The 22,415-nt window shown below is 39.6% G+C and overlaps 2 protein-coding genes across 3 annotated transcripts in view; both read left to right on the forward strand.

Annotated features, from left to right (window-relative positions):
• The window catches only part of sspo (SCO-spondin), a 78,010-nt gene extending 64,063 nt beyond the window's left edge, over positions 1–13,947 (forward strand). For both annotated transcript variants that reach the window (XM_081601439.1, XM_081601440.1), the window contains 5 exons: positions 1,227–1,322; positions 8,759–8,819; positions 9,375–9,505; positions 11,191–11,341; positions 13,537–13,947. In XM_081601439.1, the coding sequence (XP_081457565.1) occupies positions 1,227–1,322; positions 8,759–8,819; positions 9,375–9,505; positions 11,191–11,341; positions 13,537–13,559 (462 nt within the window). In that variant the 3' untranslated portion in view covers positions 13,560–13,947. The remainder of the gene's footprint in view (positions 1–1,226; positions 1,323–8,758; positions 8,820–9,374; positions 9,506–11,190; positions 11,342–13,536) is intronic.
• A 1,277-nt stretch (positions 13,948–15,224) lies between these two features.
• The window catches only part of kcnh2b (potassium voltage-gated channel, subfamily H (eag-related), member 2b), a 225,380-nt gene continuing 218,189 nt past the window's right edge, over positions 15,225–22,415 (forward strand). Inside the window, exons 1-3 of the mRNA XM_017301923.2 lie at positions 15,225–15,357; positions 17,220–17,428; positions 17,690–18,316. Of these exons, the coding sequence (XP_017157412.1) occupies positions 18,241–18,316 (76 nt within the window). The 5' untranslated portion in view covers positions 15,225–15,357; positions 17,220–17,428; positions 17,690–18,240. The remainder of the gene's footprint in view (positions 15,358–17,219; positions 17,429–17,689; positions 18,317–22,415) is intronic.

Below are 22,415 nucleotides of genomic sequence, written 5' to 3' on the forward strand. Positions count from 1 at the left end.
ATAAACAATATGTTTTTTTTTGTTTTTTACATATTTGTTAAAACTATCACTATGTTGTGACAGTGTAGCATGAGACACATATTCTGTGAAAATAACATCAAGCTCCTTCGTGTGCTCCTCTGTGAGGTCAGACTGCCATCTGCAGAAATACAGAAACAGCCAATCAGAGCCAGGAGGAGGGTCTTAACGCAGTCAGTCAAGCTCGTGTATGGTCAATGTGCTAATTGGTTGTTCATGACCAGGAGTGGTGCATTCCTGCAGATGGCAGTAGGAGCGCTGCCAGGAGGCGGAAGAGTTCCATTATTATTATTTTTTTTTTATCTGACTAATGGCAGCAGCACAGTAGCAAACACACATCTGATCAGTTCATCATGTGCCAAGTTCATACACTCCTAAGAAATGCTGTAAGCAACACAATGGAGGAGCATTGCTGTGTTTCATGCTGAAGGAGTGTCAGATAAAACAGGAGCTTCCTGCTGAGGCCAATTTCAAGGCATCTAATTGCGAAGTGAAATTATTTTTGTTTGCTATAAAAAGCTGAAGGTAACACAGTTACTTGAGTGTGCTATAAAATAGCAGAAAATACGTAATAAAAAGAAAAAAATATCAAATTATGGGTTTGTTTTCTCTTTTCAAAAAAATGTCAGGTCAGTACTATTAAATGTCTAACAAAATCCCCCAGGATTCAGGAATCTGCTGAATCACAGCACTTATATTGTTATATTTGTAAAGTTGAATAATATGAGTTAAATGTAGAACTCTTTTTATTTTCATTGACAATGGTTAGAATGAAAAAAGTGGGCTCCAGACAAATGAAAGCAGAAAAGCTGCGTTTGGGGATGAAAATTAATTTTGTAGGTTCCTATTTATGTGAAACAGCTTTAGAAAAACCTTTTGTCAAGAAAAACAGGGCCGATTCACCGGCTGAGAAAATCAAACGCCTCAACCAGACCGCCACAAAAGACCTCAGGCTCCAATAGACGTTAAGTAGGCCAATGCACAGTATTAGGTTTTGCAAGTTATGTTCAGGGTCATGATTTTCACACAGCAAACAAAAGGTTTTGATAATTAATGACTCCACACAAACATTAACCATGAGTGGTAGAAATGTTGTTTATTTCCTATTCTTAGAAAAATGGCATATAAAAACTTAGATTTTACTAGTGAATGTAATAATGTGTGTGTTTTTTGCTGTGTGTGCGCGCGTGTGCGTGTGTGTGAGGCAGGCGGGATCGGAGTGGGAAGAGGGCTGTCTTTCATGCAGCTGTGTGAACGGGAGGACGCTGTGCCAGGCGAAGTGTCCTCCACTTTACTGCGAAGAGGTGAGAGCCAGAAATGTATAAAAGATTTACATAACCAGGTAATGTGCTGCCAATGCTAATATTGTTTCTGCAAAATGTTCACAGTTAGAACCTTAGATTTTCCTTTATACCAGGTACAACACTGGGCTTATGCCAAATATTTCAAAATATGTCCTTTCAACAACCTTACTGAAACCATTCAGGCGTAACGGAGCAGAAATATCATGAATAATTTGTCAATACTAGATCATTTATATATATCTGAACACTAATTGGCTCAAACAGCAGTGAAGTAACAAACTACATGCTGCCATTCACTGAGCTGAATGTCACCCACCAGGCTGTGGTTTCTCTTTTACCCCACAGCAACGGATATTTTGTTCTAACATGTTTCTACAGGAAAGTCTTGTGGTTCTAAATCTAAATTACGCAGGAACCATGACACAGTGCATCTCGCACTGACAGATTTTGAAGCGAACTTGCCTCCACCCACTGACCAGAACCACTGCAGGTTTTTCCCAACTGAGAATCGGAGGTAAAATCAAGCAAAAAATCAAGTCGTGTCTCCGAATTTCAGACTCGTTTTAGCTTTAAGACTAGAAAATTATTCAAAACTGTAAACAAGAGCAGATGTTTTGGGAATTTAGGTATTATAAATAAAGTACATTTTACATGGGCAAGGACATCAGCAGAGAATAAAACTGTTGCAATGGCATAATCTATGTGTTAATCTGCTAAAGATTATGTGATGTTTATATGGACGTTCACTCTATTTCAGACAAAATATGATAAATGAGGCAGAACTAATTTATGTTAAGGCAGAATGCTTAGGTGTTGAACAGTAAACATGATTTTCTTGTTAAAGATCAACACACCCAAAATAGGCCATGATTTTAGAACAACTGGCTGGCATTACAGTTAGAGAGCAGCTGACATTAAATCACAGACGACACCAACAGGAGGTGGTGCGAGTCGAGATTAGTCAGGAAGTTTGATGACTCAGGAGCCAAAGAAAGCGCTGTCATGGCGACCTCTGATTTGTTATTTAGGATAAAATGCTTTGAGTAATGGCATTCAGATGAATTTGCAGCTCATTAGAATAACTTTGTACTGATTTGGAGTAGATTTCTAACATAGCTATTCTGGTCCTTTTAAAAATATATATTTAAATATTTCTGTAATTCTATCTGTAACGGAACATCATTGAACTGTGACAATATATCTTACGTCACTATTATTACGTTGTTATTATTATTATTATTATTATTATTATTATTATTATTATTATTATTATTATTATTATTATTATTATTATTATTCACAGCTTTTGAATTCAATGCTTTTGAATTCACTGAGATAAAACAATTCTCTGCCACCAGGAAACATTGTCAGATCTAAACCAGTGAAATCCAACTAAATACTGTGTGGTGAAGTCAGAATAAAGTTTTTTAGCTTGTACTCAAACAGGTGACCCAGAGAGAAAGGTGCACTGGGAGTCTTTCTAAAACATGTTAAGCCTTGACCTCAGAATGGAACAGTCCACCAAACTCTGGTGGTCTGGTGGCTATGGCTAAAATGACCCGTCTTCCCTGAAGGGGAAGGAAGATGTTCTCCAAGAGTCACTGGCTGAAGTGGATCAATACCAGACTTAACTGTTTTCCTTACTGTCTCAGTTCCTGTAAAGCACCGTCTTTACTTCATAACATTAGTTCAATTTCAGGCTAATTCAACCTGTATTTGATTAAAGCTGAAAGCCTCAAGTTTTATTCTCCTACCCAATGACAACGATCATCCCACCAGGAACTTGATTGCCTTATATCAGTAACAATATAGTTAGATTTTCTTCCCTGTTACTTAGTCTTTAAAAAAAATATTACTCAAATTCTTTTTGAGCAATTCTTTATATTGATTTATTCCAGATAAACTCCACTTCTTTAACAGAGCTATTAATGTTATCATTTAATGCTAGATTTGTGTTGGCTTGTTCAGTTTTTTCTCAGATGCACTGTGACACTGAGTCAGGCCAGATTCAAACATTACATCAAATTTCCCACAACAATGTCCCAACCAACATGGGACAGCTAGCTAAAAGTTTGCGCTAACTTTAAAGCACTAATAATAAGCATTTGTTTTGCTAACATTAGGGCTAAAGCACTATACCAGGGGTGCTCAATACGTCGATCGCGGAAAGGTTTTGAGTCGATCTCGGCAGGTGACAAACTCAGGACGCTGAGTCCAGCACTTCCTCTTCTGATAGGCTTATCAAAAATATTCACTAAGATCCTAAACGTTTGTAGCTTCATTAAAAAAGAATAATTATAAAAAGTAAACAAAACATGTTAAAATTAATAATCTCAGCAATTATTGTTTCAACAAGGTGTTGCGCAATTCAGTGCGTTTCGGTTCCATTAAAAAAAAAAAAGCGACTCAAAGACCGACTGAGGAACAGAGCAGGAGTTTAAATTAGCTACTCAACCACCGCTGTGTTCATGAGAGGCTTATTAATAATCGAGAAATAAATATCAAGCCTGGAAACCTGATATCGTAACGGACTGAATGTTGTGTTTTTAATATAGTCTTTGCTCGGCTTAAGCGCAGGTGGTTGCCACGGCAACGGGTGTGCTTAAACGACAAAGAGAGAGAGAGAGAGAGGGGGGGGAGGATAAAGAGGGTAGTAGTGATTTTGAGTTGATCGTCTTTTCGGATTGTTTTATCTTTTTTTACCTTTGCTGTGACTCATCACATCTGCTGTAGTTTCTGAACGTTCAATAAACGACAAACTTGTACTAATTACCTCGTTCGTTTGTGAGCTTACGTCACAACATCAAATAGGACAAATATATTTCATTAAGTTTTAACAAATTCTACCGCCATAATTATGTGAAATTAAATTAATTATATCCCGACTTCAGAAGATTTACCTTTACCTTTATTGGGCTCCAAAGAGCCCTTTGTTGAAACTATGAGAGTCTGTAGTTTCTCATATTGAGAAAAACCAAATATCAGATCTACCATGACTGACTGACACCTGCTGGCGTCAGGTTTGCAACCAGCTTCTGACTGAGAAACCAGTAACCAGCTCCCAGTGTCAGAATCTCACTGAGGAAGAAACTGTATTAGGTTTTCTGTCACTTTATTATTTCTGCTATAACTGATGTATATTCGCATATAAAATAAGTCAATAGAGTTTAATTTGCTATTTTTATGTCTTTGTGTCATGAGGTAGATCTCAGGGAGCTGGTGAGAGAAAAAGTAGATCTTGGTCTCAAAAAGTTTGGGCACCCCTGCACTATACCAACACACTGTAGAGCTTTAGCAGCTAGCTGTGCTCACCGATACTCGCACTGTCCCATGTTGCTCCTGCAGGACAGTGCTCCTGCTCCTGCACTGTCCTGCAGTGCAGTTGCTCCTGCATGTTGCTCCTGCATGTTGCTCCTGTTGCTCCTGCAGGAGCAACATGGGACAGCTAGCTAAAACGTTAGTTGCGCTAACCCTAAAACACTGATCATAAACATTAGTTCTGCTAACACTAAAGCGATATACCATCACAGTATTTAGCAAAAGCTAATGCTAAAACACTGAAGTGCTAAATTTAACCATTAGTGCATGCATTAGCCTACAACATGGTACATCAACCTCAGCAGAATCAAATTTGTCATCGCACACCTACCTGTAAGTTTAGATGAAGCGAGGAGAAAATGTAACTTTTCAGGCCTTATAAAAAAAATTTCCCCTTGGAGGGCAAGTTCAAAATAAGCCACAGCAGGCAAAATCTGCCGTCTCATTCTTGACACTGTGACCTGAATAGGTATTTTTAGCTCATGGTTGCTGTACGTAGGCAGTGATGAAAGTAAATGGACCAATGCAATGATTCCGTCTGACACTCTCAAATTCCTTCCTGTTTTCTCTGAGTTATGCCTCCGTGAAGTTAGACCTCAGTCAGTACGAAAAGGTCATTTAATGCCTGCTGGTTTCCATCCCAACACTGCTTTTTGTCAGCATGCAGTGATTTATGAGTCAGCTTTGAGCTCCTTGTTCTGCGTAGTTTACTGAACGTGTTACCAAAGCTAGTGAGAAAACCTATCAGGAGGTTTTCCTCTCAAACACACCGACTCTTTGTCATCCTTTAGATCCAGACACGGATGATTATACAACAAACACATTCGATGAGTTTTCAAAATGGAAGATAAAACGACTCGAATGTAAACATACAAGCTAAAGAATATTAGGATACTTTAATATTTAAATGTCCCTTAGCAAGATGCAGATTCTTTTGTTGAAATTTACAAGCTGAAAGAACGAATTGCACACATTTTCAATATAGTTAAGGTCATGGCCATTCCAGAGTGTTGATGTTCCAAAGCCAGTGATGATGTGTGTTTGGGGTCATTGCCTTATCGCAGAGGTTCCCAAACTGTGGGGCGCGAAAATGTTTGGAAACCACTGGGGGGGCGCAGGAGAAAAAGTTCTGTTTACCGGAACATCCTATTCTATCCAAGCTTTATCTCACTACCTGGCAATTTGAATTTGGAGCTGCTCTTCATTCCTTTTTAATATTCCTTCCTTTTTGTGTGAGGTACCATTATCGACTGCACTGACTGGCCGGTCAACTCAACAAAGAAACAACAAACAAGCAGGCGGGGAAGAATGTGAATGTTTTGCTTGGGAAACCCAGCAGCTGATTTTATTTTGGCCTGACTGGAGCGTTGGAAAGCAGATACATTCTTTCCTATCTGCTGTGGCCTGGAAGGGAGCCACCATATGAAGTTATTAACTTTGTTCTTTTGTGACATCAGTCTCATTGTTAGTAAGTGGGTGAAAGATCTGTAGATTGTTAAATTAAACAGAGTAAAGTGCTTTGTCTACCCTCTGTTGATGATGCATGCTTGGTTGCCCGTACTGCTGGAACTGGATGTTTATGGCTCCAAGATTGTGAACATATTACTTACTGAAAATTTGCATTAATGTTTATCATATTATTCTTGTCATAACAAGACATTGTGTGTTGCATAAACCCTTTACCCATGAAAAGCAACAGCTCCAATGCATTTTTATAAAGGCCAAAAATAAATAATGATGAGTCCATGTAAAGTCCTGACTGGCATTGTAAATATTTTACATTAAGCTCTACTATTATTCCATTTTTTCCCACATTTCTCATATTAAAAACTCCAGAACCTGAAGTGGTCTTGTGGCACAGCAGAGGATAAAAGGGTTTTTGGATGTATGTGTATGCTTAGGTGCTACAGAGCAGTGAAGGATGCAAAAGTCTACTCTTAGACTTCCTCAGCAGCTTTTGTCAGCCCTGGGTATCACACAGTACCACACATTTCATTGTCTGCTTGGTGACTGTCCTGCATATCTTCTCCTTTGCAGTGTCATTCCTTCACACTCCCTCCTGTGTGTTCCTGCAGCCCTGTCTCCTCCGTACTATTTTTAGTCTCCTCATTTGTGTCTTATTTTTGTCCCTTTTGCCATTTTCCACCCTGGTTTCTCTAACATAGCTGTCCATCTTGGAAAAAGAAGAAAACAATATTGTCTTGCAATTCTAGAATATGTCCTAGAATTTTTCTGAGAAAAGTCAATTTTTTTGTGTGTGTAGTGTGACCCAAGACCAGTTGAGCATTTGTGTATGGAGATATTCTACCAGCTTTATTCAGTCAACAGTATCTGCGGTTGACATTTTGAAAATAAATTATCGTAATGGAAATGCCGCTTTTGAAAAAACTTGTTTCTTTGGTAAAAAGTTTGGATGATTTGATTTCTTTGACTTCATCAACATTGGTTGTTTTCCCAAAACGTTAATGGAAACACTCTTTTCACATCACACAAGTCACAACCAGATGTTACCACTGGCACAGACCACAAAGAGGATAACAGGAAGTAGTTATAGGAGGATGATGGTACAGCATGTTTTTATCGCGTGTACAAACTTTTTCCTGTGTGATTTTAATTACGTTTTTTACTTAATGGAAACACAGCAATTGTGAAATTGTGTTTTTTCACTTTGCACACATTTGTAATGGAAATGCAGCTACTGTCTGCCTCACACAGAGACAGATAGCCCTGCATCCTGATCAACAATGAGCAGCTAATCTAATTCAACCAAACTAATGAAATATAATCTAATATGTTTGGAAAGTTTGAGAAAACACTGAACACTCAGACACAAACTTATGCAAGCAGAGGGGATCTCTGGGATCTTCCTAGCTGAAGGTCAACAAGTTCACCTTTTCAAATCAGGTAAAGTCTCCAACAGTTTTCAGTTCACTAAAACATCTAACAAACATGGGTCTGAAATTATGGCAGAAAAACCCCACAACATGAAGAACACTAACATCAAAACATCCAAACACGTACAGTATGCTGCAAGAAGAAAACCAATGTTGTATGATGATGGTTCTCTAAAATATAAGCAATATTTTATTACTCTGATTTTGATGAGATGATTACATATAAGACACAACTAAGAAAAACCTAAAGTAGACTTAAAAAACAAAAAGTGGTGGTAGAGTTATAGATTTGAATAAAATGATCTGAAATTGATAAGATGAAAAATTATTGGCAGGTTGGAGGGAGGTTAGGTAAAGCTTTCATCCTATTAATTAAAAATAGAAAATACAAATAACTTCCAAAGTAAATGACATCACTGATGTGGTCCAAATGTGGTGCTGTCACTCTGAACAGAATAAATAGTGGGACGTTTGTTGAAGACTTGATGAATCCTATTCTATTAACTGGATTTCCTTTACCCTTCTGATTATTATTAAAAATGCATACAACTTAAAAAAAACTATTCAAACATCAGTGTCTCCCTCATTTTGCTTTTAATATATCTGTTTATTTATATATAGCTGCAAGATATTTAGGCTGTGAAGATAACACATTTCTGGATAAACTGTTCCTGAAGTTATTGCGATAAAGAAAAATGTTGTTTTGAGACTATTTTTAAGTAATATGATGGTAATGGCAAAATAATAATACAAGAGCCCATTCTGACAGATCATTAAACTTTAAACTCTAATGAACATTTAACACTGGAACTGGAAGACGTTTTAAAAATACAAAATAAATACACAAAACAAATAAAATGAATTTTGAAGTTTTTGTAAACAAAATTGTCCTTAAAAATAAGAACTAGTTCAGACTAAAGCACAAAACTCAAGACTTTTACCATCCAGTTTTTGGTAGAAAGAGACAAAAAAAAGAGATAAAGGATAAATCATGATTGAGTTTGTTTTAATTTATCATGTGATTAATTAATTGATTTATTGATTTTTGTGACAGGCCTAATAATATTCTATGACTTCAACATTTATGATATAGAATATTGGTCTTCGGTTCCGTGGCCGACTGGATTGACCCCAATTTGTGGTTTTTAAAAGTTACACTGTTAAAAAAAATCTTCAGTAGACAATTTGAAAACTATGCTAAAGTAATCATCATCTCCTTCTCAGGGGGAAGTGAAAGTGGAGGAACCAGGCAGCTGCTGTCCAGTCTGCAGGAAACGGTTCCCAGGTCAGTGCAACATGCAGGATGTTAGCGCTGTGTCTGGATACCTGGATCTTTCTCTTCCTGATGCTTTCATTGTCATGTTAATCTGTCTCTTAATCGGCACGTCAGATATTCTGTTTCATCTTTCAACTCTTTGGGAGTTTATACGGATTGCAACACAGAACAAAGCAGATGATGCTAATGTGAAGCAAACTGTTCTGACAAGCACATATTGAAACAGCCTTAATGGTGATGGCCTCCAAAGCACTTCAGCGGATGTGAGTGCTCCATTCTTCATTTTCTAAAAGGGTAAAAACCGAGTGCTGCAGTCCCCAATTAGTGAGAGATTACATTACTTAGCCTACACTGGGGCTTTAATCTGTCTCCCTGTGGAAGAAATGTCACATGCTGTGAGGGCAGGGCAATGTCACCGTGCTCTCTGCTCTTCCTTCCCCTCATATCATCCCTCTGTTTCTTTTTTCTATGCAGAAACTAAACGATTCTGTGCTTTTGCTGCGTTTCCTCGTCTCTCCTTGTCCCCTTCTCCACTGTCCTCGTTCTCGTCTCTGTTTCCACCAGGTGAGCCTGGGGCGGAGTGCAGGCGCTACGTCGAGGTCCGGAACATCACCAAGGGAGACTGTCGGCTTGACAACGTGGAGGTCAGCTTCTGCAGGGGACGCTGTCTGTCCTGGACTGATGTCATCATGGAGGTATGGGCAGATGAGATGAATACACACGCACACACACACACACACACACACGCACGCACGCACACGCACACACACGCACACACACACACACACGTGTTATATACTGATGAAACCTGCTATAACCTCAAATTTCTCAATTTGCTCTATAAAGCTTGATCACCTCAAGGTTCTTTAGTGTGCTTTTATAAAAATAAAACAAAGTTTAACACAAACATTTTTCTAAATACTCTCCCAAGTTCAAACTAAGTTATCTGCTCAACTTGGAACCTTCACATGTCTTCAAACCAAAGGTTCATGATTCATTAATGGATAGATGAGCCATGGGAAACGAATGTACTTATCTTATTTTTCCTTTCTTCTTGTTTTTGCCTTTTCATCCTTTTAAAACGGCAAACTCATCACTATGGTGACACGAATCTTCCTTGGCATCCACACATTCATTGTTGGGGAAAAAAGAAATAAAATAACGTCAGCTACTCCGGGGAGATGAGTAAAAATAAACATCAGCTCTGCCAAATGTATCATAATTTCTTGTTACCGTGGCAACCAGGAATTTGAAACGGTGACTAGGCAGCACAGAAAAGTTTTATTTTCATTCACCAAGGGCTGACCTGTTGTCTGGATTGAGGATATTTTAATTGGACCATTAAATGGACAACATAAGTAAAAGAACGTGTTGTTACAGTTTGTCCTTCGATTTACTAAAACATTGAGAGGTTATTCATTTTAAACAATTAAGTTTGACATTAATTTTGCCCTTTTCAACTCCATCCTTGTCTGAGATTTAGTATCCACCCTGTTTACTGAGTCAGTCACAATCACCTGGTGCTAAACTGGCATAAACTAAAATACCCCATCCTCACAGTTAAACACTGATTTTCACACCATTGATCCCAGTATATATGCACTATTCAGTATGGGTGAGCTGTTGACAGACTTTTAACATATGACAGGACTTGAGGTTGTTGTTTTTATTGTGTCTTGCTGTAAAATTAAATGCCCTTTGGGCCCTTTATATATATATATATAAATATATGTGTGTGTGTGTGTGTGTGTGTGTGTGTGTGTGTGTGTGTATCCCTTAACTTGCCATATTATTCTTGTGGTTAAAAGTCCTTTCATCTGGTAAATGTACAAATGTTTCTTAATATTTTCACCACTTTTAGACTTATGAGAAAATGAATTGTCTGCCACATGAGTGACATAACTACTTCCAGAACTGGCCCGTATTTGGCATGGACAGATCTGGCCCATGTGTTGCATGCCTTGTGTGAACCGTGCCATCATTCTCAGACCTGGCCTGGGTGTGATTGACATCCAGTTTGCTGTGCCAAAGGTTTGCCAGATGTGCCAGCAGAATGTCAGATCCGGGCCAGGTCTGTCTGCTACGTGGGTAGCTATGTAGCTTATCTATCTAGCTAACTATCTCTTTCCATCTAGCTAGTGATATAGCTTATCTATCCTTCTATCCATCTACATTTATGTCTATCTAAATTTGCTCCATTTCTTAATGTTTAGACAAAGGTAAAACACATTTTCACTTATGCCACCATTCATGGCAAGAAAAGCTAACATGAAGCACTTTTAGCTACAAAAAAAGGGTCCTGTGTTTCAGTCTGGTTCTCATTTTACTACTTTCTTCCTCTGTCTTTTCTGTTGCTTTTCTCCCTCCTCTCCACATGCAGGAGCCCCACCTCCACTCAGAGTGCGAGTGCTGCAGCTACAAGCTGGACCTGGTGAAACCGGTCCGCTTCCTCAACCTGCAGTGTGCGAGTGGAGAAAGTGAGCAGGTCTTCCTACCAGTCATTACCAGCTGCGAGTGCACCAGCTGCCACGGTGAGGAACACTGGGCCGGGGGGATTTGCATATCTGTCTCTCATGTCGGTATGAAAATGAGGCATATGCTAAGACTGTACACAAAATACAGATGAGTGCACAGTGCTGACTTGTAGCCAACAACATGCTTTTCAAACAAAGAAAAAGTTCAGAGATTTTCTCTTATAGACCATTGTTCTTCATAAAGCCACATTAATTATGCCTTTTCCTCATCTTTTTGAAGAAAGAGAAATGAAAGCTGTTACATTAAAAAAAATCTTGTCACGGGAAGTTATAAAGAAACTGTTGACAGAATAATTTCCTACATAATAATTTAACTGAAGTATTAAATTTACTTGAGGGCAACTAAATTAAAAAGTGAACAAAAAAGTGTATTTATTTCAGTAATTCACATTCTAATAATTAGCTTCAGCAAAAAAATAATCTAATTTTAAAATAATACGTAAGAATCGAGTGTGTTATTTTCAATTAATAGTGGATTTAAACACGTAAAAGAAAAATTCAACCCATTCTCTGTTTTATTTTTATTTTATGCACACAAATCTCCCCAGCTGGAATTACTGTGTGTGTTGTGTTTCTGGTACATCTGTAAATCTGACGCACAAGTGACATCTGCAAACAATGACGGATGACAAAGCTGCTTCTCTTTGTCCACAGGCGGCTCATCATTGTTTCATAAATGAGCTGGGATTCTGGAAAAGCCTATTGTTGTGCTCAAGTTATGCTAAAAGGAGTTAGCCTGTCAGTGAAGCTACTCGAGTCTAAAATAGCATCTCAGTGGTAAAGATGTAGCAGTAGCTCAGACGTCCCCAGAGCTAACATCCACTTCTAAAGATGATCCATGAAGGATCAGGAATTCCTGAAACTATGATCTCTTATCAGCTCTGACATCAGAATGGATCACCATCATTAGTGGTTTGGCTCAGACGTTCATATCTAGAAAAAGGAGTAAATTTGTTTTGTGCATAAATTTGACCTATTTGTTTATAAAACCCATTTAGACAAATAAAAAAAATCTCAGAAAAATGTAAAAAGAACTGCTAAGCCACAAAGTTACTGTCAGATTGCCACATGAAGACTAGGTAAAATGTGATTTGAAATGAAAAAGCAACTATATTGATTTTTTGTTTTCAAACTTTTCAAAGACTTAATTACTTCTCAATAATTATATAACTCCACTCATGTTCAGTCCAATTAACCAGTCAATGACTCTGGGCTCAAACATAAACATGCAGTCACTGACTTTCATATACAGTATGTAGTAGATGCACATCCACTGAAGTCTCGGTTAAACAGGCGTTAACCTTTGATGCTCATGAATAATGAAAGCAGAGCTCCAACCTCTGAAGGAGTTGCATGTTAATCCATTAATCAACCTGGTTAATTGTGTTAGTTAATTGGAAAGCATCACCCACCACCTCCCACAGCTACTCTGCTGCACACATTACGCCTGACAGCTTCACTTTTAGGGACAATCCATCTCTAATGCACACACACACACACACACACACACACGCACACGCACCCACACACACACACACTCGCAAAAATGAGAGCACATGTACAAACGGCTCTGGAAAAAATTAAGAGACCAGTTAAAACGATCAGTTTCTCTGATTTTATTCTTTATATGTTTATGTTTGAGTAAAATGAACATTGTTCTTTTATTCTGAACTACTGACTTGTCTCTGAAATTCCAAGCAGAAATGTAGTATTTCTTTGCAGTAAATGAGAAATGGGCGAAATAATGAAAGAGATGCAGTGCTTTCAGACCTGAAATAATGCAAAAAAAATAAGTTCCTGTTCATTTAGAAACAACAACACTAATGTAACTCAGGAAGAGTTTGGAATCAATAATTGGTGGAATAACCAGGAGGTTTTCAATGAGGTTCTGTGGAGCGGGCTCTTAACTTTTCCAGAGCTGTAGATGCACACACACACATGCACACACAGATGCGCACGCATGCACGCACACAAAAGACACATCATTTGAAACATAAAATCTAACTGACCTCTGTAGATTTTTACCATATTTATTTTAAAATCTGGTCTAAAACACAGAAACTGTAGGAAGTCATGCTGATCGTTATAATCCGTAGGTCGGAAATGTTTTTTTTTGTTTAGTTTTTTTTGTTTTGCTTTGTGTGAAGCAGCAAAGCCAGCCTGCATCACTTCCCTGTTTCCTCTCTTCACAGGAGGCGACGTGTCCAGACGCTGAGCTGAGTTTGCGGCTCGAGTGTGTGTGTCTGTGCGTGTGTGTGTGGATGAGTGTGCGTCAGGTAGAGTGGCAACAGTCTGAACCCCACGCTGAGTGAAGCAGCATTCTGACAGCCAGCTCTGTGATAAATGGATGTTTCCAGGATGAGCAGATGGATGGACAGACGAGTGAAAGCAGCTCTTGAAGGACACACTGCACCGCGTAGTTTCAGTCGTAGTTTCAAGTTCTTGCTCTGCAGCTTCTTCTTCCTGTACAGTCTTTTTCTACTGAGTGTTTATAGTTTGATCCAAGTATGACCTGTGAGATGTTTCATGAGTATCTTATGTCTGCTGCCAGTCTTCTTGTTTCCAACAGTTGAGTTTATCAATAAAAAATGCTTATTCTGGAAGCTATTCTCCCTGTCGTTTGTTTTTTATTGATAGTCATGACTAGTCACTGACATGAGGAAATCTGAAATAGTGAATGACTCAGCATTTTCTCATTTACTAGTTGGTAGTGTGTCATGGAGCTGTGATGGACTGTAGAGGTGAAGAACACTGACAGACAGGAAGCAGGTAGAATCTAAAGACAAATGTGAAAATTCCAAGAAAAAAGAAAAAGAACAAACTAAAAGCAAAGTAGAACAAGAGGAAACGTTCATGATGGTAACAGGGAAAAGAGCAGGAAGCAATAGGAGGATCTGACCAATGAGAAGCCTGATATGTTCATAACAAAACAGCCTTTTTTTCTGAAGCGAGTCTAAACTTTTTCTGCTTTCCATAAATTTGAATTCGCCTTACTCCATTCATCCTAACAGAACTGGTTTAACTGACTTTACAAACTGCCTTGTTCACACACACCTTTAAGCTCCAACTACAAATTTTCCATAGAACTGAGATTAGGGCTTCATGGTGACTGCTGCAAAACATTCACTTATTTATTTATTTATTTTGTTTTTTAGCCACTTTGTAACTAATTTGTTGATGTTCTTGGTTGGAATCTTTCTACATTTTGAAAGCCACCTGTGTCCCCAACCTTCAACTTTCTGGTTAATGTCTTGATATTCTACATCAAAATGTCTACGTATGTTTTATTTGTCCATCTATAATGTGAAGTGTACCTATCTCTCACGCAGCACAGTATCCGCACTTCGCCTCACACACTTCACTGTAGGATTTGTCAACGTGCCAGTCTGCTGGTGATCCGAGGTAACAGAAGCTGTGCAGAGGGATGTTGACACCCATTAAATCATTTTCCTTGGTCGTCTTTGGATTCAGGAGCAACGTAACGTAACTGAGTGACATTTGAAGCTGACTGAAAGCAGTGTGAACATAAACCATGGTGTCATCAGCATACATTTTATAAAACATGCTCTGAGCAGCTAGGTGATATGTTCATGTTTAGACTTTTATTATCATCGTGTCTTTGTTTATTCCCTCTTATCTTACTGGTTCAGTTCATTCTTGTTGTTTGTGTTTCATGTTTCTTTCCGTTTACTGTTTCTATAGGTTTATTTCTCATTATCTTTGCTTTACTTCCCCCTCAGCTTGTTATTCTTCTCTCCTTCCCGGCTGTTAATCATTTGCCTCTACCTGCTCCCTTCCCCAGCTGCATCCACTCACCTGTAATTAGCTCTTCTGGTTCCTTTTGTCAGTGTTTTAGCTCTCTTTTATCTTTCCTCACACTAGATCCATCAGCCTGCTGCGCTCTTTCATTTTGGTGCTCCTGTTATTCTTTTCAGCTTATGCAGGTTGTCCAAAGTGCGGCTCGAGGGCCATCTGTGGCCCCTTGGCTTTTTCTGTATGGCCAGGCTGAAGAGGTGGGTGATGCAGATGGAGATTTTTTCTTTTCTTTGATTAGAGAAAACTTATTACTGAGAAATTAAAATTCAGCATTTTTAGTACAACACAAGGAATTTGTCTTTTAATAACCACATTTTTGCTTTCTCTTTAGTTTCTTAGTAAATGGAACCACATTTATCACCTGACTTATACTTGGAAACAAAATTTAGAGAACCCAAATGCTTTGATGTAAATTATTAAACCTCCCATGAGATAAAGTATTTTTAGAGCTAGTGAGCCAAATTCTGTCATTTCTCAGAATTGTTTCGATATTTTTCTATATTTCCTTCATCTGCGTTCAAATCAATTTACAAACTGGACTTCTTCTTTAGTAATGTAAAAAACTCTCGCTTTTGAATCTACAATGATTTGAACTTCTCTTTATTACATAAAAAATACTTGTTTAATTGAAATTGCCTAGCATGAGAAGTGGGAAAAAACACTTTGTTGTGATTTTTTAGATTTTTTTTTCTTTTCTTTGGCCCATGGATACTTTTGACTTTATTTTGACCCACATGACAAAGTTTGGACATCACAGTCCTGTGTAAATTTCGCACTGTTAATCCCAGTATACACACGCTATAGAAACGGTGATGCGCCAGTGACGACATACTGTATGTCAAAGCTATTGCATATCAAAGCTGACAGCACCTGATATTTGACAAAATGACCGTCATGTCCCTGATTTAAACATAGATTTTAGAAGCACTAAATAAGAGACTTTAGCAATAAATAAAAACAAAATTTCTCTTTCTGCATGATATTTTTTTTTTCAGTCCTTAAAAGGCCAAGAACAAAATACATCAGTCGCCTGTCTGAGTCCCACTTTTTTTTCTCCATTCAGGTTCAACATAATCTGCTGTTTATGTTCTCCACTTATGAATGTTGGCAGCTTTAAGAATTTTTTATGTGGAAAGTGAAATGTAGCAAGAGCACATCAAGGATCTGTGATGACAGTTACTCATGTGTGCAGACGGTGTGAACAAAAAACAAGCGTTACAGCCTTGGATCCGTCCATTCTTTGAAAAGAAACCATATTTTTCTTTTCCTCCTCGTTTTCTCTTTCCTCCTCCATCCTTCCCTCCCTGCTTTTCTCTTTTCCAGACTAAATAAGGGAGTTGGAAGGAGGGGAAGCTGTCTGTCCGGCTCCTGCTGGCTTTTCGCCGCGCTGCCTCTCGCTGTAACAGGATCACCAACTGATGCATTTTTAACACGCACCAAAATGTCACACTTTGATGGATGGTCTTTCTGCCTGGCAGCAGTTCGTCATGTCCCGCCGGTCCTTCCGAGTCCGATCACAGCAGTGAAAACAGAATAAACAGAAGGAATAGTCTGAGATACGGTCTGCGTGAGAGTTTAACATCTCAGTGAGACACGATGTGAACTGAAGGAAACGTAGAACCGTTTCATTCCGTCAATGCGCCTCATCCAAACGCACAGCAATAATTTCCCGCTTTACTTGAACGCATCATCTCCAGCATGACGGAAGGGGGGAACCCCGGCGGTGTGACGTAGCTGAGCAGGCTGAGTGGTGAATCCCCGTCCAGCCCCCGATGAAAGCAGGTTAAAGCCGCGCCGCAGCCGCATTTCCACAAAACCCGCAATAAAACCACAGAAAAAATCTGGCGCAACGGAGAAGGAGACGCTTCGTTTTTGCGCAGGTGCTTTATTTTTTTTCCCTTCATTTTCGTAAACGATAAAAACCTATTCCCCCCCCTCTACATTTGAGGGCATGCATGGCTCAGAGCGGAGCAGGGCAGTACAATAGAGGGGAGAAACCGGGGAGGTGGCTGTGCGTAAAATGCATTTATTTTATTTATTTCTTTGCTGCTTTAAAAAGGCAGGTGACGCTGCGGAACACCTGGTAACGTCAGGCGTCCGTCTCCAACCTGCTGCTGCAGGTGAAGGAGGAGGAATCGGTCCTATCTGATCTGCCTGGCAGCTGCGCCGCGCCGGACCTTCAGTCCCCCCTGAGGCGGCTTCAGATCGGCCTCCTTCATAGGATTTTCTGTTGTTTTTGTTTTGGGGCCTGAGATGTCATCAGGACAGGTGAGTGCGCGCGCGGTTTCCTTCCTGTCCGTCACCAAAGGTGAGTGGTGGGCTCCGCTGTGATGCGCAAAGGGTTAAAAAAGAGGCGCAGCTAGACGCCAGGGGAGCTGAAGTCATCCGGCAGCGCGCACAGCGAAGAGGAGGAGGAGGAGGAGGAGAGATCCACAGAGCACCTTCTAAAACACACATGATTCAAGCTGTCGACCTGCGCGCAGCTGTTTTCCTTTAATGATCACTCCGCTCTTTTTTCCCCCTCTGCAGCCAAACACCAGGAGCTTCAGAGGCGAAACAAAGAGAAGAAAGAGGAGGTGGATTGAGAGAGAGAGTGAGTGAGTGAGAGAGAAATAAATAGAAACGCGCAGCCCAGCGCCTCCAACTATGGCTCCAACGGTGATCATCAGAGAACTCGCCCAGTCCGCCTCCAAGCAGCGGGCTGACGCGCAGGATGAGCGCCGCGCTGCGCTCCTCCGGGTGTGAGAGAAGCACCGGCGGACCAGAAACGGACAGCCGCCCCGCTCCCAGCCTGGAGGCTGGAAGCCGCCCGATCCTCCGCGCGTTACAGCGCGCCTCCTTTCCAGAACTCTCAGATTATTATTATTATTATTTACCCCCAAACCCTTCGGGAGTCAGAGCCCACCTGAACACCCGGGAAACTTTTCCCCCCTTCTCCCCCCATCGTGATCCGCTGCCAGTGTGGAGGGGAGCGCAGTGAGCATCGCGCGCTCCGCGGGGCTTGAAGAGCCAAACTCGGTGTGATCTTATCCAAAGAACCCGGAAAGTCTTTAAAAGTCCCGGCGGCCACCGCAGCAAAGATGCCGGTCCGGAGGGGCCATGTGGCCCCGCAGAACACCTTCCTGGATACTATCATCAGGAAATTTGACAGTCAAAGTAAGAGCAGAGTTTTCTTCTCCTTCTTTTACTCACGAAAACACAGAGCTAATCATTTATTTGCTGGTTGTTTCAACATGCTGTTGGCTGATAGCGGCTCTTATCAGGCTCCACTGGAGAAAAATCACTGATAAATCGATTAAAATTTACATTAACGTGTTAAAGTCATAAATAAACAAAATAAAAGCCACTTTTCCTTTAGAGTTGATAACATTTTAAAACCATTTAAAATGATTGCAGCGCAAATACATTTAATTGATAAAGTAAGTGGATAAGAACGGAAATATCCTAATTTTGTAAAACGGTTTTCACAATAATTGCACCTTGAATTCCTCACAGATCTCATCAGTTGATGTGTTGATCAGGTTCCTTTTGCTGTTCGGTGACTGATGGAGCCTCATGTTGAGCTCTTTCCCACAGCCAACTTTACAATGGATTAAAACAGGTGTGTGTGTGTGTGTGTGTGTGTGTGTGTGTGTGTGTGTGTGTGTGTGTGTGTGCGCGCGCGCGCGCGCATGTGTGTGTCTGAGCTTAAGCAGAAATCCTCTGGGTGCGTGGCTGCTTCTCTTCAGCCCGCTGGACTCTTGTTGTCTTGTGTTTACCTGATCCCAGTAGTTTACGTTCGGCTTCCCTGGATGAAAAGCTCATTTCCGGTCACTGATTTATTCCAGCTCACTTGGTAAAGTTTATTGCTTTCAGTTTTCCGCCCTGACGCGTTAAAGTCATCTGGACAGCTTGCGGGTTTCACTTCCTCAACATTCCCACTTTGCACCACAGTTTTAGCTGCAGCTCATGTAAAGCATCAGTTGAATAAATGTCTTTGTTCTGCTTAATAATCTTTTCCATTTTGACAACATATATGTGGTCTTGTTTCGAGCCTTAGTTTGTTTCAATCAGCCAACTTTTATCTGCAGACTCGTCTGCAAATTTGGATTTGTACATGGAAATGTTTCACAATGACATGTTGGATATATTTCCCTGTACTGGTTCTTAAACTTTCTACTGCTTAGTTTAATCTTCTTTTTTTGGTTCTTGGGCTGATAAAATAGACTGTTAGAATTTTAAATTCACGTCATTTTTAACAGACAGAAGACACTTAAAGAACTAATTTCAATTTCAACCTAATTGTACTGACTTTGATCAATTATTTATATTTACTTCAAAAATTTGTGTTGCTTTGACTCCCTTGCAATAACTAATATGTTTAATAAAAAACACTTTTAAAAATGATTATGAGACACTGACAACAAAATTCAATTAAGGCTAGACTTACCAAAATTAATTGAGTTTGCACCTGGAATGCTTTAATACTTAATGAGTAATATTCTTCACACTGCAGATCACAGATCAGTTTGACTGGATGGAGCTGCTGACCAACGTTCATCTGAACAGTTCAGGGTGATATATATATATATATATATATATATATATATATATATATATATATATATATATATATACACTGCTCAAAAAATAATAGAGGGAACACTTGAACACTTAAGTGTTCCCTTTATTTTATATATATATTCCACCTTCATGTATTTGGTTAAATGTACCTAAGTTATTGCATTCCTGAATCCAGATTTGATGTGCCTGAGATCATGGTTCTGTAGGAACATCCATCTGGCTCTCATGGTATGAAGTTAAAATTCTCTATTATTCCAACTGATAATCAATGTCTTATTTTTAATGGAGGCAAAACATCCCCACATCATGATGCTACCACTACCATGTTTGACAGCAGAAACATAGCTTTTAGGTTTGACTGCTGCTCTTCCTGTCATTATGTCCAAACAGCTCAATATTTAATGTACTGACTTTGACTAGGCCACATCGGCACATTTGACCTTAACGTGTTGATTTTTACTTTCTTTTCACATTGATAATGTTTCTCAATTACATAAAGTGATACTGGTGTTTCTAGCATATTTTTTTTTTACCCTCACTGTTTGGGTCAGGTGGTTGAAACCTTAAAAGAAAAAATGTTTTCCATTGAGACAGCAGCAGGCAAATGTTAAACTCTTGGAGTGAGGCACAGCTCCTCCTCAGAGCTGCAGCTTCCAAGCTTCTGAGCCTCTGTTTCCCCCTTCAGACTAGCCTGCAGCAATTAGCAAACACCTCAGGGATCTATGCATCAGCTGAGCTCATTATAGGAGTTACTTGTCTGTGAAAAGCTGTTTAAAAACGTTGCTAAGGAGTCATGTTGTGACCACTTCCTGAAGGCAGAGTTTCAGAAAGAGCAGGAGTTTCTTAAAGGGACAGAGGCCCAATTTTAAAGCATTAAATTATGAAGTTACATTTCTTTTAAGTCGTATTTGATGTATTGAGCATTTTTATAACAATTGAAGGTAACATATTTGCTTGACAACATTATTTTATCGCACAATGTGTCTGGAAGATGGATATTTTAAAATGTTATTAATTTAAAAGCCCTAATTAATAGAAAATTCAGGTAACAATAAATGCATAAAACACTATTGCTGCATATGGCTGAGAAAGACAAATAATATGGTAATTACATTTTATTGACTGTATTTGAGCTGAGAAATTACACATAAATAACACTTATATTTACACATAAATATAACGCATAAATAAACTAAGACTAAACAAAATAGTTTAGTTTAATGAAAACGCAAAGGAAAAAATGTTGAATGAGTCCAAATATATAAGAAACCATTTTTCAGACGGTATTCAGATGATGACGCTCAGTATTTAGTATCAGTTTTGACCCGAAGCCGCTGCTGCGTGTCATGTTACCGTCTTTACTGATAGTTAAAGAAGCAATCTGCTGAACATTAAAATGCTACCGGGCACAGATTCAATTATTTCTGCCTCATTAATTGCATGAAACACGTTTATGTAACAGACTTTCTTTCTTTCTTTCTTTTTTACGTTTTCTTTTCTTCGCCTTGACAAAAAGATCTATAAGCTCCAGTTGGAGACAAAGGGGGAGCTGCTTACTTTGCAGAAAGTCCCTGGTGGCGTGGAGTTAAAGGTTGTCTCTGTTTTGGCGTGCACAGGTGTCACCCCTCCTCACGTTCCTGCGGCGTGGATGCAAATTATTCATGTTGTTTCCGTCTCTGGACGTGTGAGCGGACTGTGAACGTGACGCAGCGGGCCCCAGAGGCACGTTTCCTCCATTAGCTCAGCTCATGAAGAAGATGAGGTCAATGAGGGCGGCGGCGTGAGGGAGGAGAAAGTGAAGCGGGCGCATCAATAAAAGCACATCTAACACAAGTTTTCATGGCCAGGGTCGATGGTATCAGGGTCCTCGGATGAAATGTGCGTGATTTGACTGGGACAACTCTAGAAGGAGCCTCCTTTGCGAACGTGGTTGTACTCTAGCAGCTCAGTGGTTGAGATGTTTAGATTCGGGAGCAATAAGGTGACGTCTCCCTGCGTTAATTAAAGACTCGGCAGCCGGAGAGCTTTCAACAAGGCGTCACGAGTGACGAGCGTTTCTTCAGAGCTGCTGCACGAGTGCAGTCAAGTTGAATAATTCACATTAATCCTGCTGTGTTAATATTTCCTTCATACTGAGCGTGGATAACTCTGTAAAAGTGAGCATTTTCTGCTGCTCACCGGATCACTGAACTGTGATCAGATTTTCAGCAAGAAGGTTTCTCTATAACAGGTTATTGCTTATTGAGAGCGTCGCATTTAATACATCTTGTTCCAGAAAGAATATTTTGGGGGAAAATAGACAAAAATAGTCGATGTGACTTGAGGCAAGTTATGACAGACCAGTCAGTATCCCAGGTCTGGCCTGGTCACATTGCCTTCTTGCTCCATTCAACCCGATTTTAGCCTCCCTTCATTGCTCTGTTTGGGATTCTCAACCACAAAAAGATGGACTGTTCTTTCAACAGGCAATGCCTGAGAAGGTTAAGTATCTAGTTGTTCATGAGAACGGAGTGAAACACCAACAGGCTTCATCTGCTGTGCTGCAGGTGTTTGCTCTGTAATGAACTGAGCCATAAAGACTAGAAGACATCAACTAACCTGACTAGAAACGACTTAAATGAGATTAAAACTAGATTAAAATCTGCTGCCAAAATTAGCGCGTCATTTTGTGCAACCTTCTCAAGGAAAATAT

This window comes from Poecilia reticulata, chromosome 20, assembly GCF_904066995.2.
Source record: "Poecilia reticulata chromosome 20, P_reticulata-male-v2, whole genome shotgun sequence".
NCBI classification, from domain to species: Eukaryota; Metazoa; Chordata; class Actinopteri; order Cyprinodontiformes; family Poeciliidae; genus Poecilia; species Poecilia reticulata.